Source organism: Pristis pectinata, chromosome 25 (assembly GCF_009764475.1).
Source record: "Pristis pectinata isolate sPriPec2 chromosome 25, sPriPec2.1.pri, whole genome shotgun sequence".
Lineage (NCBI taxonomy): Eukaryota > Metazoa > Chordata > Chondrichthyes > Rhinopristiformes > Pristidae > Pristis > Pristis pectinata.
In genome coordinates this window covers 1,822,955-1,837,366 of record NC_067429.1, presented here as the reverse complement: position 1 = coordinate 1,837,366, position 14,412 = coordinate 1,822,955, and the positions used below count along the sequence as shown (strand labels likewise).

Below are 14,412 nucleotides of genomic sequence, written 5' to 3'. Positions count from 1 at the left end.
CTCAGGCAAAGCCTACCCACCAGCTGCATTAAATAACTTGCTCCTGATCCCTTTCAATCCATGCCCCCGGCCACTGATCCAGAAACAAAGTCTCCTGATTTACTTTAGTAAGACACTTCCTGATTTCAAATGCCTCTTAAATCTTCTCTGAACCTTCAGTGGCCCATGGTGAACAGCCCCAGAACGTCCATTCCCTTCAGAAGTGAAGTGCCTCAGCCTTGAACTTTCAGTCAATTGTCCAGCATCCCCATCTTATGAGTGGCCCTACTGGAACTGTCCCTGGGGGGTGGGGGTGGGGGAGAGGAGTCAGCTGTTTTATGAAGTGACAGAGGAGGCTTAATCATGAGGCATGCCCCCATGTAAAGTGGAGAGGGGTCAGAGGGGACATCCAGCTGATGTGGGCCTTCACTGGATGTGCTGAGTTTCTTTGTGGTTTACTTCAGGGATGAGGATGTGGAGCGGAAACTGGGGACTCCGGGCACTCCGGGATGTCGGGATCTGGAGGCAGCATTACAGAGATTATCCCTGCGCCAGGAGACCGCTCAGGACAGGACAATCCTTGAGCAAGAGAGGGAACAGAAGCTGAAGGCTCTGATCAGTGACGAACCTTTTTCCAGCGGCATCCTCACTCCTGCAGAGAGTGTCTTGTCGACAGGAACCAACTACTCCGGGAGCTCTGGGCAGACTGCTTACTCAGGGCTATCAGTGAGCTCGCGCCCCGATAAACTGAAGATTGTGAAGCCGCTGGAAGGTGAGGCCACTGGATGCTGACCCTGTAGTTTACTCTCTGGCCTTTGTCATCGATCCTACAGGTTCATAGAATTATGGAATTGCACAGGAGGCCAGTCAGCCCATTGAGAAAATTCCAGCTCTTAATAGAGCAACCCATCATTCCTACTTTCAGTTCTCCAGTTAACAATTCCTGAAAGGAAAGACTTTGGAAAAATTGTCAGCTGCTTCCTGTAATTTATCACCTGACACTGGTCACTTTAATATTGTGACCCCGAGACCTCTACATATCTCTCATTCCTCCCTCTCTCTCTCTATTCTATTTCACTGTGGATTGTTTCCTGCTTTTGCTTCTCTTTCCTTTTCCTTGTTTCCTTCCCTCTTTCCTCATTGCTGATCTTCATCCACACCTTTTCTTTCTTGTCTCTTTGCCTTTGCTCTGTTTCTTGGTTTCTGCTTCATTCTGCCTCTCTCTCTTTCTGACTCCCTGTGTCTGTGTCCCTCTCTTTAATGGTGTGAAGCCGGGCGCCAATGTGGGCTTTGAGAGGGATGCGCCAAGGCTTCGGGGGATGCCAACAGGGCTGAGTGAGTTGACAACAGACATGGAAGATGGAATATAATGTGGAAAAAAATAGGATGGTGAGAAATTGAAGGGACCTGCTGTTCAGAGGGACCTGGGTGTCTTTGTACAGAATCGCTAAAGTTAACATGTGGGTTCACAAGCAATCAGAAAGGCAAATGCAGTAAAACTCCCAGAAACCTGGTATCTGATTGTTTGGAAATCCTGATTGTTCAGTGTCTGAATCTCTGGGTTCTGTTTCCTGCTCCCTCTAAACTCACTGGGTTCACTGGAATATTACTCCACTGTGTAACATGGGTTTAAAAAAAAAGTGAAATAAAAGTGTGTGGGGTACGAACAGAAGTAATGTCCAATAGTCCAGAAAATCTGTAGTCCAGCACCACAAAGTCTTGAGGATGTCAAATTATCCAAGTGTTGCCATGCCACGTTTGTCTTTATTGCAAGTGAATTACAGTACAAAAGACTCTGCCTTTCTATTGATTAGACAAAAACAGAGAGATAGTGGGGAAAATAGGTAGAAAATAATCACCTCTGGAATTGTACGGGGCTCTCGTGATACTGCATCTGGAATACTCTGTAACTAAGAATTGCAGATTGATTCCTGGGATGGTTGGTCTGCTGAATGCGGAGAGAGTTAGCGGTCTGAGCCTGTACTGTCTTGAGAGAAGAATAAGAGATGACCTCATTGAAATATCCAACATTTTTGTGGGTCTTGACAGAATAGATAGGGAATTGATATTTCCCCTGGCTAGGACATTTGGAACCAGGAGTTCACTGCCTCAAAATAAGGGGTCAGCCATTGAGAGCAGAGATGAGAAGAAATTTCTCCCCTAGAGGTGGTGAATTTTTGGAATTCTCTTCCCAAGGGGGCTCAGTCATTTAGTGTATTCAAGATAAGTTCTTAGATATTAAGGGAATCAAAAGACCCGTGGTTAGTTCAGGAAAATAGCTCTGAAATAAAAGAGCTCTGTTGTTTGTGATCAATGATCTGGATGAAAATGTGGATGGGTGGATTAGCAAGTTTGGGGATGGCACCAAGATTGGTGGTGTTGTGGAGCGTGTAAAGGACTATCAAAGAATACAGCGGGATTTAGCTCAGTTACAGATATGAGCAGAGAAGTGGCAGATAATAGCATTGTGGTACAGAGGGATCTTGGGGTCCAAGTCCATAGTTCACTGAGAGTGGCTATGCGAGAGGATAAGGTAGTAAAGAAGGCATATGGCATGCTAGCCTTCATTGGTAGGGATGTTGTGTATGAGAGTGAGGAAGTCATGCTGCAGCTGTATAAAACTTTAGTCAGACCGCACTTGGAGTATTGTGTGTAGTTCTGGTCACCCAACTGTAGGAAGGATGTGGAGACTGTGGAGAGGGTGCAGAAGAGGTTCACCAGGATGCTGCCTGGATTAGAGGGTACGAGCTATAAGGAGAGGTTGGACAAACTTGGGTTGTTTTCCCTAGAATGTCGGAGGCTGAGGGGAAATCTGAGGTTTTTAAAATTTTGAGAGGCATAGATAGGGTAAACAGTCAGAATCGGTTCCCCAGGGTAGAAATATCAAACACCAGAGGACAGGCTTTTAAGGTCAGAGGGGGGAAATATAAAGGCAACATGAGGGGCAAGTTTTTTTTACACAGAGAGTGGTAGGTGCCTGGAATGGGTCACCAGGGGTGGCAGTGGAAGCAGGCAGTTTGGTGGAGTTTAAGAGGCTTTTAGACAGACATATGAATATGAAGGGAATGGAGGGATGTGGATGATACACAGGAGGAGGACATTTAGTATAAATTGGCATCAAGATCAGCACAACATCGTGGGCCGAATGACCTGTCCCGTGATGTACTGTTCTATGTTCTATGTGGGCAGGCACAGTAGTGTAGCGGTTAGCGTAACGCTTTACAGTGCCAGTGACCTGGGTTCAATTCCAGCCACTGTCTGTAAGGAGTTTGTACGTTCTCCCTGTGTCTGCATGGGTTTCCTCCGGGTGCTCCGGTTTCCTCCCACATTCCAAAGATGTACAGGTTAGGAAGTTGTGGACATGCTATGTTGGCGCTGGAAGTGTAGCGACACTTGTGGACTGCCCCCAGAACACGACGCAAAAGATGCATTTCGATGTACATGTGACTAATAAAGATATCGTATCTTACCCTAAATGATCAGTGTGATAGTATTGAATGAGAAAGCGGGCACGAGGGGCCAAATATCCTAATCCTGCTTCTCTTCTTCTTGTTGTTATGTTTCCTCTCTTATTGTCCAATCTCTCCTCCATTTCTCCACTTACATTCTCCCATTCCTTTCTCTGTGTGTGTTTAGCTCCACTTATCTTTGCCTCTCGTTTTTTCCCACCTGCTTCCCTCTGTGTATGAATCTGAGTGTGTTGTGTGCCCATCTCTCTGCTTTAGTCAGTCTCCCTCTCTGCCTTTTTCCCTCTATCTCTTGGTCTTTCCCTGTCTCACTGGCTCACTCATCCTCTCCCCCTTGTATCCCACTGTGCACCTCCCCCACCAGCCCGGCCTGGGATCGGACTATGCGAGCTGACTGTTCTGCCTCTGTTGCTACAGGCTCAGTCACTCTCCATCAGTGGAAGCAACTGGCCCAGCCAAACCTCGGGGGGATATTGGAGCCACGTCCAGGGGTGCTCACCAAAGACTTTTGCCAGCTTGACACTGATGTGGGTGAAGTTTACAACCTGAATGATTTTGAGGAAGATGAAACAGATTTCACCTTATTCCAGCATCTGACAGCACCTCTGCCCGAACAACCCCTATCAGACTTCAACGGTAAGGATACGGTAGGGAGACAGGCAGTCACAGTGCACACCCCTCACGGTTACACCGACACACCCTACACCCCACACCCCTCACTGTAACACCGACACACCCCACACCCCTCACTGTAACACTGACACATCCCACACCCCTCAGTTACACCCCACACCCCACTCCCCTCACTGTAACACTGACACACCCCACACCCCTCACTGTAACACCGACACACCCCTCACTGTAACACCGACACACCCCACACCCCTCACTGTTACACCGACACGCCCCACACCCCTCACCGTAACACTGATACACCCCTCACTGTAACACTGACACACCCCACACCCCTCACTGTAACACTGACACACCCCACACCCCTCACTGTAACACTGATACACCCCACACCCGCACTGTAACACTGACACACCCCTCACTGTAACACCGACACACCCCACACCCCTCACTGTAACACCGACACACCCCACACCCCTCACTGTAACACACTGATACACCCCTCACTGTAACACTGACACACCCCACACTCCTCCTTGTACCTCCCACCTTCTCCCCTCCCCTCCCATTCCCTGCTTTGGCCTGTATGCTCCATGTTCTGGGTATTTGTGTCTCGGACCCACCCTCGGCTCTGCGCTGACCTGTCTCTGATTTCAGGTGTTGCATATCGATCGACTAACCGACTGCCGGATACACAGTCCACCTACACCATAACCACCTGCCGCATCATGCACCCCTCTGAACTCTCCTCTGTCACCATGAGGTAAGAGACTGGGAGCGAGGGTTGGGAGGGAGGGGGTACAAGAACACAACAAAATAGGAGCAGGAGTAGTCCAGTCAGAGTCTGGCCCACCCCTCAATGTGACCATGGCTGATCTATGCTGGCCTCAACTCCTCTTCTGTACCAGTTCCCCATAACCCTCAATGCCTCGATCTTTCAAATATTTATCTATCTCCACCTTAAATATATCTGATGATCTGGTCTCCACCACCCTCAGGGGCAGAGAATCCCAGAGGTTCACCACCATCTGAGAGAAGACATTTCTACCCAGCTCAGTTTTACCTGACTGCCCCTTATTTTTGTAGTTATCTCCCCATGTCCGTGACTCTCCCACTGGTGGAGGCATCTCAACATCTACCCTGACAAGCCCCCTTAGGATCTTGTATGATTAATAAAGGTCACCCCTCATTCTTCTCAACTCCAAGGAATACCAGAGACAAACTGTCCAACTTCTCTTGCTAGGACAACCCTCTCATCCCCGGAGTTAGCCTGGTGAATCTCCTTTGGACTGTCCCCAGTGGTGCTATAAGGGTAGGTGCAGAACAGTGGACTAAGATGTGGGAGAGCTGGGGTGATAGGGATTGAAGTAACGGGAAGGGACAGGGTGTGGTTGAGGGGAGGGGAATGAATGGGGAGTGGAGGATGGTGCTGGATATGTGAGGGAGTGCAGAGGGTGAGTCACTCTCCTCCCCTCCCCTGTGCTCCCTTCCTTCTCCCCCTCAGCCCCAACCCTTCTCGTCTACATCTTCTCACCTCCCAACCCTTCCCTCGACTCCTGAAACCCTTGCTAATTCCTCCCTCCCTGTCTGCTCACTCGCTCACCTCCTCCGCTCCCCTCCCCTCCCCATCTCCCCGACTCTTAATCCTCCACCTCCCTTTCCCACACCCTCCAACCCACCCACCTCTCTCCCACACAACCTCCTCCCTACCATCACCCGTCCCCTCCCTCATTGTGGACCTTCTGCCCCACCCTCAGGCAGATTTAGCTGCAGCCCTCACACCCTGGAGTTGGGGTGTTACCAGTGTGACCAAGGATTTGCTAATGGTTCTGTCTTTATCCCAAATACAGGCAGAGAAGGCCGTGGTACAGGGGCTTGCTGAAAGTTTAAGGAGTAATGCCCCTTGAAGTAAGACCTGTGCTGTTTGAATCTAAGTGTTCACCGTCTGCCCCCTCCCCTGTAGAATGCATGCCCCTGTGTAGAGCACCAGCTCCTCCTGTAGAACCCCTGCCCCACCTCAGTCACCCAGCAGCCTGGGAATCCGTCCCTCAGGTTTAACCAGGATCCTATTTCTTCCAGAGAAATCGCTTTTCGTTAATTCCCTTTGGTTGATTTTTCATTCTTTCCACCTGAGTTAATGAATTTCCAGACCACAACACCTCAGCCTTGGCTCCCCTCTGCTTCCTTTGCTGATCCCGCTCAGTCAGCTCTCCCAGCCTCCTCATCTCTAATTAAACCGGTCCTGGTTTTGAAGCCTCCAGTAAATCTCCTCATAGCTGCCTTTGCTTTAAGAAGAAGGACTTGCTGTCTCTGCTCAGGCCGGCTCCCCGCTGGAGGCTGTTGTAGTTAGAGTCAGACTTTGAAGTCACGCTGGGTTCCTGCTCCGCCTCACTGCCTAGGACCTCCCTGCCGGGAGTTGCTGAGGCATGAAAGGGCGGACTGAAACACCACCTCCGTTTCAGGTGCTGGGAGGGTATTGGGTCAGCACACCATTGCATCCCATTGGCTCGGTGACTTCAGTAGGCACAGGGAAAGACGTGCATTTCTTGAGCGTCTTTCCTGACCTCAGACTGTTCAAAATGAATTACTTTAATCATGCAATCAGTGATATACTTTGGAAAGCACATCAGGTAGTTATTGACAAGCTTCCACAAACAGAAGTGAGCAGGTAACTTGTTTCTTCAGTTATGTTGTAAGATGGCCTAAGCATTAAATTAAAATGGAAACCTGGAGTGTAAAGTGGGCAGCTGAATATGAGTCCACTTTATTCATTATTAAACAATAGCTGTCTTGATCCTCACCTGTTCTCACACACCTCCCTGTTCTGTCACTTCACACTGCTCCCTGATGATCTGTACCAGGGTGGTCTCATTCACAGGCTGCAGGCTTGGACATCCTTCCTGTTGTAGATCTTCTCAGCCTTTCACAGTCTTCCCCCAACCCTGTCCTAATCAAACTGATGTTAGGCATCGGTTCAATCCAATGACGGGTTTGGTGTTGTTACATGTCAGGCTTCCTGTGTTGTCTGATCAGCAGTGTTCAGTTTGATAATACTAATATCCCTAACTTTTCAAATCTTGCTCAGTTGTTGGAATTAAATTTAGCCTCAGGACTAACCTAGTGACATGAATGTCAATGGGAAATTAAAGTATCTCCAAAAACTAACCATGCATCTTGTGTCATACAATGATGCTTTGAGGATTTTAAGTTGATATTTAATGGGTTAAACACCAGTGACATGGAACAAGTGGATGAGACTGGAGTGAGTTGACTTGGCTTGGGGTTGATTGGTTGAGGTGGATGTGTAGTGATTTATCATGGATAATTGGGCTGAACTGTTGTTTGCAATGAAGTTGATTGTCAAAATTTGTGGTTTGGTGGGGTTAACTGCAAGGGGTAATTTTTTGTTCAGCTGCACTTTCATTGGTGTTTTTAATTGATCAGTTTGAGATGGACACATGAGTTGATGTTAGTTTATTGGGTTTAGTTTCATTGCATTGTAACTAATTGAGTAGGATTTTGTTGAAGTTCATTGGACAGGGTGGGTCTGGGTCAGTGGAATGTGGTCAGCTGACATGGTAACAATCCTAGAGGTCCTTTGGTCCACCAGGTCTGTGCTGACAATCAAACACCACTTTACACAATCCTACATTCATTCTACTTTATCTCTCCACATTCCCATCAACTCCCTCCGGATTCTACACTTCCCTGCACACTAGGGGCAAGTTACACCAGTCAGTTAAATACCAACCCCCATGTCTTTGGCATGTGAGAGGAAACTGGAGCACCCAGAAGAAACCCATGTGGTCACGTGGTTAACATACAAACTCCACAGACAGTACTAGAGGTCAGGATTGAACCCAGTGCACTGGCACAACTAGTAGAGCCACTGCCTCGAGCAACCCAGGTTCAATCCTCACTTCCAGTGCTGTCTATGTGGAGTTTGCACGTTCTCCCTGTGACTATATTGGTTTTCTCTAGATACTCCGGTTTCCTCCCACATCCCAAAGACATGCGGGTTGGTTTGTTAAGTGGCTGGTGTAAATTGCCCCTAGTGTGTAGGTGAGGGGTAGAGTCTGATGGGAATGTGGGGAGAATGAAAAATGGGATTAATGTAGGATTGGTGTGAATGGGGTGGTGGATGGTGGAAGGGCCTGTTTCCGTGCTGCATCTCTCTCGGACTCTATGAACAGGCGTTGCTGGACTCCTGGGACTAGCTGAGCAGCTTCAGAATTCAGTGTAGCAACTGTGGTCTCTGACCTTTTGCTTGGTTTATACTTTAAATCAGAATCCCGACTGATACATTAAACCATTTTGTCTTTTATTGTGTTGACACCATGTTGAATGTATGACAGGAGCTAGCCTAGTCTTTGTCATATTTCAGCAGGATGGATTTTGTTGGGATCAGTGAAATACTTTTGCCCTTTTCTCTCCTCCAGCTCCCATCACACACCTAAACCCTCATGCGGCAATCTTGACAAATTAAGGCCCACCTCATCTGATGAGAACTTGCATAGACTGCGGCCCATCTCATCCTGTGGGAATTTCAACAGATTTCGTCCGATTCCATCCAGTGGGAGCACCGTGAGGTCCAACACCTTGGGGAGCACAGTGTCCAGCACCAGCTTCGAGGAGCTGAGAATAGCCCACAGCGTGAGTCACCGCAGGCGATGCTTATCAGAGTCGGCCACTAACTTGAGGGAGCACACAACCACAATGAGCACTTCACTTGGACTGGTCACACTGTTGAAGGAGCATGGTATATCTGCTGCAGTGTATGACCTGGTCAGCAGTACTGGTTTGGGTGCTCCCAGTAATCACCAACATCCCAAAGGAACCTTGCCTGATTGCCAGCATCCAGGGATACAGTTGGACTGCCCCCCTACATCCCCATTTGAACTGAAATACACTCACCCACCTCAACAACCCTTCCTCACTACGAGCCTGGCCAAGTCCATGCTCAGAGGGATGGGTCCCATGGAAGACGGAAGGAGTGCAAGTGACCACAGCAGTGAAAGAAACATTTTCAGCTTCAACCTTGTGGAGAAGCTGAAGCGACTTGGGTTGGACAAGGTGGTGGCCAGGGGCAGGGTCCACCTTGAGAACAAGAGGTTGATGCATCTCCCTCGAACACCCAGCACATGAGCACTGGCACCAGGAACACTTTCCTTTCCCTAATGAGGGTTCTCCAGCAAGACCCTGCACTTACTGATAAGTTTGAATGATCCCTTCTGTATCTGAACTGTACTTCCAGAAGACCTGTCCAGGAGCCATACTGTTGCTCCCCACTTCCCATCAGGCAGGTGAAGACGCGTTCCATTCTACTTCAAGCTTCTGTGCTTAAGCAAACTGTTTTTATTAAATCCAAGAGCAAATTGTCTGCTTAATGTTAAATAATAATCAGCAATAACAAGGATGAAATGAGAATTATTACATCAAGGCAACTGGTGTGTGTTAGCTGTTTTTTTAAAAAAAAGGCAAACTATTGGCTGCTTTGTACGGTGGGATTGTTGGTACTTTAGTGATCAGCAAGGTACGAGAATCGTCCTATGGCACATTTGCATGACTCTTCACTCCAGCCTGCCGATAACATTCTTCCCTGCCAATCCCGCCTTACTGTTGTCCTCTGTGGGGATCTCCACTGGATATATATTCCAGGCATTTTATTCCTGTGTGTTTTATTTAGAGATCATGGAGGCAAAGGGTCAAAGCTGACGGATTTTGATATCATTTGATGTGCAGGTATTTTATCTCAAGCTCTGTGCCAGTGTCTGACTGAGCTGGTCTGGACTGGTCAACCATCAGCCGGAGACCGTTGCTGCAATCTATTTCCTGATTGTCGGGGCACTTGTGGAATGATGAGGATTTTCGTGATGTAGAAACGTTCTGTTTTATTCAGCACTAATGTTTCTCGGCCCAAACAAACCTAACAAATTCTGTAAGCACTGTACCCCCCTCTGTCAGTGTCCCCCTCTGCTCTTTCCTTTCCACTTGGTAATAAAGAGCAAGAGCAATAGTGTGACCAGTATCTCTGCCCAGGGTTAGGGTTGTGTGTGTGTGTGTGTGTGTGTGTGTTTGTAAAAGCATGTTGTGTAAACATGTATGTGAGGCATGTGTGCAAGTGTGAGCATGTTGTCTGAACATGTGTGTCTATATGTGTTTGTGATATGTTTGTTTGTCACTGTGTGTGTGCGTCTGTGTGGGTGAGAGGGAGAGAGATCACAGGTAGGGTCCTTGGGCATGGGACAATGTGCTTTTCTTATCCCTCAAGTCTTTGGGGGTGTTTTCTGTGGGACTGGGTGCATTGCTACTCTGCAGGGGGACTTTGGACATCTGCCACATTCTAGGTTCGGTGCTTGGGTGGAATACTGCCTGCTCCTGGATTACCCACGTCTTAAACTGGGTGATTAATGACAGAGAAAGTTTTGATGTCTCTACTTCAGTTCTGGTGGTTTTAACATTGAGAATTGCTCAAGTTTGGAGAATTCCTTTGTTTCTTGTGTTTGTGTTTGGTTGTAAATGTTAACCCTTAATGTGCTGCATTCCTATTCAAAGAGCATAGTGGAATCCAGAAAACTACAAATCAAAGTCCTTCTGTAAGTTTCGAACTGTGGAAACAATTCAAGGGTCTTCTAATAAAGAGTGAAGTATGACTGGAAAGGCAGTGGGATGAGGGATGCTGGTCATTTGGGATGATTAGCATGTGCCTTCCAAAATCCCCTTGTCTTAAAATATCTTTCTATTTCAGTTTTGCAACATTCCCCCCTCTCTAACTCCCATCCCCGCCCCCACCCCAACCACCTCCTGTCTCTGCAGGTTTCAGGGGACAGAGCTCCAGGCCACCACATGTTGTGTGTGTAAATGATTCCTGATACCACCACTGTCACCAGTTCTGGGATAAGGCTGGATTGTTCACCCGATTGTCAGAGGTGGGACTGGAGCCTCAGCTAGACTTTATGGGGTTAACTTTTACAATTCCTGACATTGTTCTGATTTTGATCAATCTGGAGTTTGGATTTTTTGGGGTGTGTAGAAGTGGAGAGGATAAGGGCAATGTCTCCTGGGTCATCCTGTGACCAAGTACCCATGGGCAAACAGCATGGAGCTGCATCCTCAGCCTTTTGTGTGCCGCACTCTACCATTGTGTTCCAGCAACTGCCTCGAGGGGCACACTCTGATTCTGGCACCTCATTCTTCCCTTGGGGCAGTGCTGGTTTCAGTCCCTGGTTTATGTTCATTATAAAGTTCTGTCACAACTGTCGGTCCTCCACCAGGAATGCACCATGTAGAATAAACTCATTCCTTGAGCAGGATGTGTGACCTGCATAGTCCTTGGGGATTGGCAACTTGTGTATTTGCAGTTTTAGTGCAAAAGTGTAGCAAATTTTGGGGAATGTGGCTGCATGTAAGTCTGTCCTATTTGGATCTATTGATAGGATCAATTGTTTCTTGCAATCAGTCAGCTGTTCTGTGGAACACAGAGCAGCAACATGTTGCCTGCTGTATCAGACAGAAAATCAAAAAGAGTTTAATCCTGTAAAGCTTTGTAATTTTTTTAATTAATAAAGGAATAAGGAAACAGATGTCAGTCTGAGTTGCAGATCCAAGCTCTCCCTGAGCACCTTGCAGGTTTCCCCACAGTTTTAAATTCCCTTTCTCTCTCAGTCTGCTCCCCACCTCCGGCTCAGCCCTTCCTGCTTTCCTGTCAGGACTGTGCAGATATTATAGTTGATATTTTCAGATGAAGATCACTGTGCCACTCAGAGTGCTTTGTTTGTGCAGAATCATTAGTCAACCTTGTGGGCTACTACCAGTCACTTTAATCATGATTAAGATTCCCCATAGCCTCCATCTTCAACAGGAATCAATATTGAGAATTTATTTACAGGGGGATCCAATGGAATTATCATTTTTTATAATTGTGTTGAGAATGGTTTCCCAAGGGATGCTGTAATCCTGTCCCACATTCCACATCTCCTGGTTAACGTGGTGTTAATATGTCCCGATCCCTGAATGTTCCCTCAGGCTGGAGAGGAACAGTGGAGTCTAGGGGCTGATGTTCTACTCATACACACACTGGAATAGTGGTGCCTTGGTTAATTTACCAGGTTAATCCCCACCCCAGCCACCTGGATTAACAACCTGATTGTTTACAACCTGGGGATTTAAATTCAATTCAATAACTGTAGAATTTAAGTGGATAGTTGTAAAAAAAACATTTTCTGGTTCACTAACGCCCTTTGCAGAAGCCAGCCATAGAAATATATTTGCCTCTTTCCTGCCTGTAATTCAAATCAACCTAGGCACCAGAAACTGACCAGATACGTCACTCCCAGCTCTGTTCACCAGTGAAGTCCTCCCACTGACATCTTTGGACTGGAGTCTAAATGGGGAGGGGTAATCACAGACCATTTAAGTGAACCTTACATGGCCATGTTCATATGTTCTACGTTTCCTTACAACATAGAAGGAGGCCATTCAGCCTATCAAGTCTATTCTGGCTCTCAGAGCATTCCAATCACTCCCACTCTTATTCCCATGTAATCTATTCTGTCTCACATTCCCAGTAACTCCTCCCTAATTTCCTGCAACTGGATGAGACTAAGGAGCAATTTACACATCTTTGGGATGTGGGAGGAACATAGAACAGTACAGCACAATACAGGCCCTTCAGCCCACAATGTTGTGCTGACCTTTAAACCTCGCCTAAGACTATCCTTCCTCCCACTTATCTCTCTATTTTAAATTCCTCAATATGCTTATGCTTATGTGGAAACTGGAGCACCTGGAGGAAACCCATGCAATCACAGGGAGAACGTGCAAACTCCACACAGACAGCACCCGAGGTCAGCATCGAAGTGAGGCCGTTGGACCTTTTGAGACATCAGCACCAACCACTGTGCCATTGTGCTGCCATCTGTCGATTACAGAATAAATGTCTCCAGTTGATGCTCCAGCCTCCACTACAATCCCCGAGTATCTCCTTGACCCACCAGACGTGGTGTATAGGACACAGCACAAGCCAGTAAACCTCTTCCCAATTTCCACCTCCTGTCCTCCCTCAGCTGATGAATTGGTGCTCCTCCCTGGTTGAAGAACTCTTGAAGATGCTGAGAGCTGCAAGGGTACACAAAGTACTCTGGGTGGGACCTCAGTGTCCATCACTCCAGTGATGGTCCACCACCATAGACCAAGCTGGCTGACTTCTGAAGCACAGAGCTGCCAGAATGGGTCTTCAGCAGGTAGTGAGGGAACCAACACCTGAGATAAACAAGTCTAAATGTTGTCCTCCCAATCTACCTGTGGCAAACACACACATACAGTGCGCACACAAACACAGCCAGCTCTGGCATTCACACGTACAGTGCGCACACAAACACAGCCAGCTCTGGCATTCACACGTACAGTGCACACACAAACAGAGCCAGCTCTGGCATTCACACATACAGTGCGCACACAAACACAGCCAGCTCTGGCATTCACACGTACAGTGCGCACACAAACACAGCCAGCTCTGGCATTCACACGTACAGTGCACACACAAACAGAGCCAGCTCTGGCATTCACACGTACAGTGCGCACACAAACACAGCCAGCTCTGGCATTCACACGTACAGTGCACACACAAACACAGCCAGCTCTGGCATTCACACGTACAGTGTGCACACAAAGACAGCCAGCTCTGGCATTCACATGTACAGTGCACACACAAACACAGCCAGCTCTGGCATTCACACGTACAGTGCGCACACAAACAGAGCCAGCTCTGGCATTCACACGTACAGTGCGCACACAAACACAGCCAGCTCTGGCATTCACACGTACAGTGCGCACACAAACACAGTCAGCTCTGGCATTCACACGCCAACAGAAGGGGTTGCCCCTCGCCATTAGTAGGGAGTTCAAGGATTAGGGGCACGAATTTGAGATCTTGGTCATCACCACCACACTCCATCCCCACAGTTCCTCACTGCTCATAAGAGATCTGCTCCAGTTTACCTTATGCTTCTGAGAGCTTCAAGTGTCAAAAGTCTCACCCCCTCCGCTTGTTACCCTCCCTACCCACGGTAATCTGCGGTACTCAGGAAACACGGAGACAGAGTGTGGTTCACACACATACACCGTTTATTAAAACAACCAAAAATAGCAAATTCTCAGAGTAAAATCAACAACTGTAAACCTTTTCTTAATCAGGTCAAAACTCTTGCCTGTATCATTTTGAAAACGAGTTTATTTCTGAAACAGTGAGTGAGATTCTGGACTCAGCCGGACACTGGGTGACGAGGTGGTTTCCGAGGGCTACACGTGAATTTTCTCTGAATGACGACTCTGA

General features: G+C 47.7%; 1 protein-coding gene across 1 annotated transcript in view; it reads left to right on the top strand.

Annotated features, from left to right (window-relative positions):
* Positions 1-11,662, top strand: part of LOC127582803 (trafficking kinesin-binding protein 1-like) — a 42,776-nt gene extending 31,114 nt beyond the window's left edge. Inside the window, exons 15-18 of the mRNA XM_052038369.1 lie at positions 444-751; positions 3,864-4,082; positions 4,737-4,842; positions 8,519-11,662. Of these exons, the coding sequence (XP_051894329.1) occupies positions 444-751; positions 3,864-4,082; positions 4,737-4,842; positions 8,519-9,224 (1,339 nt within the window). The 3' untranslated portion in view covers positions 9,225-11,662. The remainder of the gene's footprint in view (positions 1-443; positions 752-3,863; positions 4,083-4,736; positions 4,843-8,518) is intronic.
* The last annotated feature ends 2,750 nt before the right edge of the window (positions 11,663-14,412 follow it).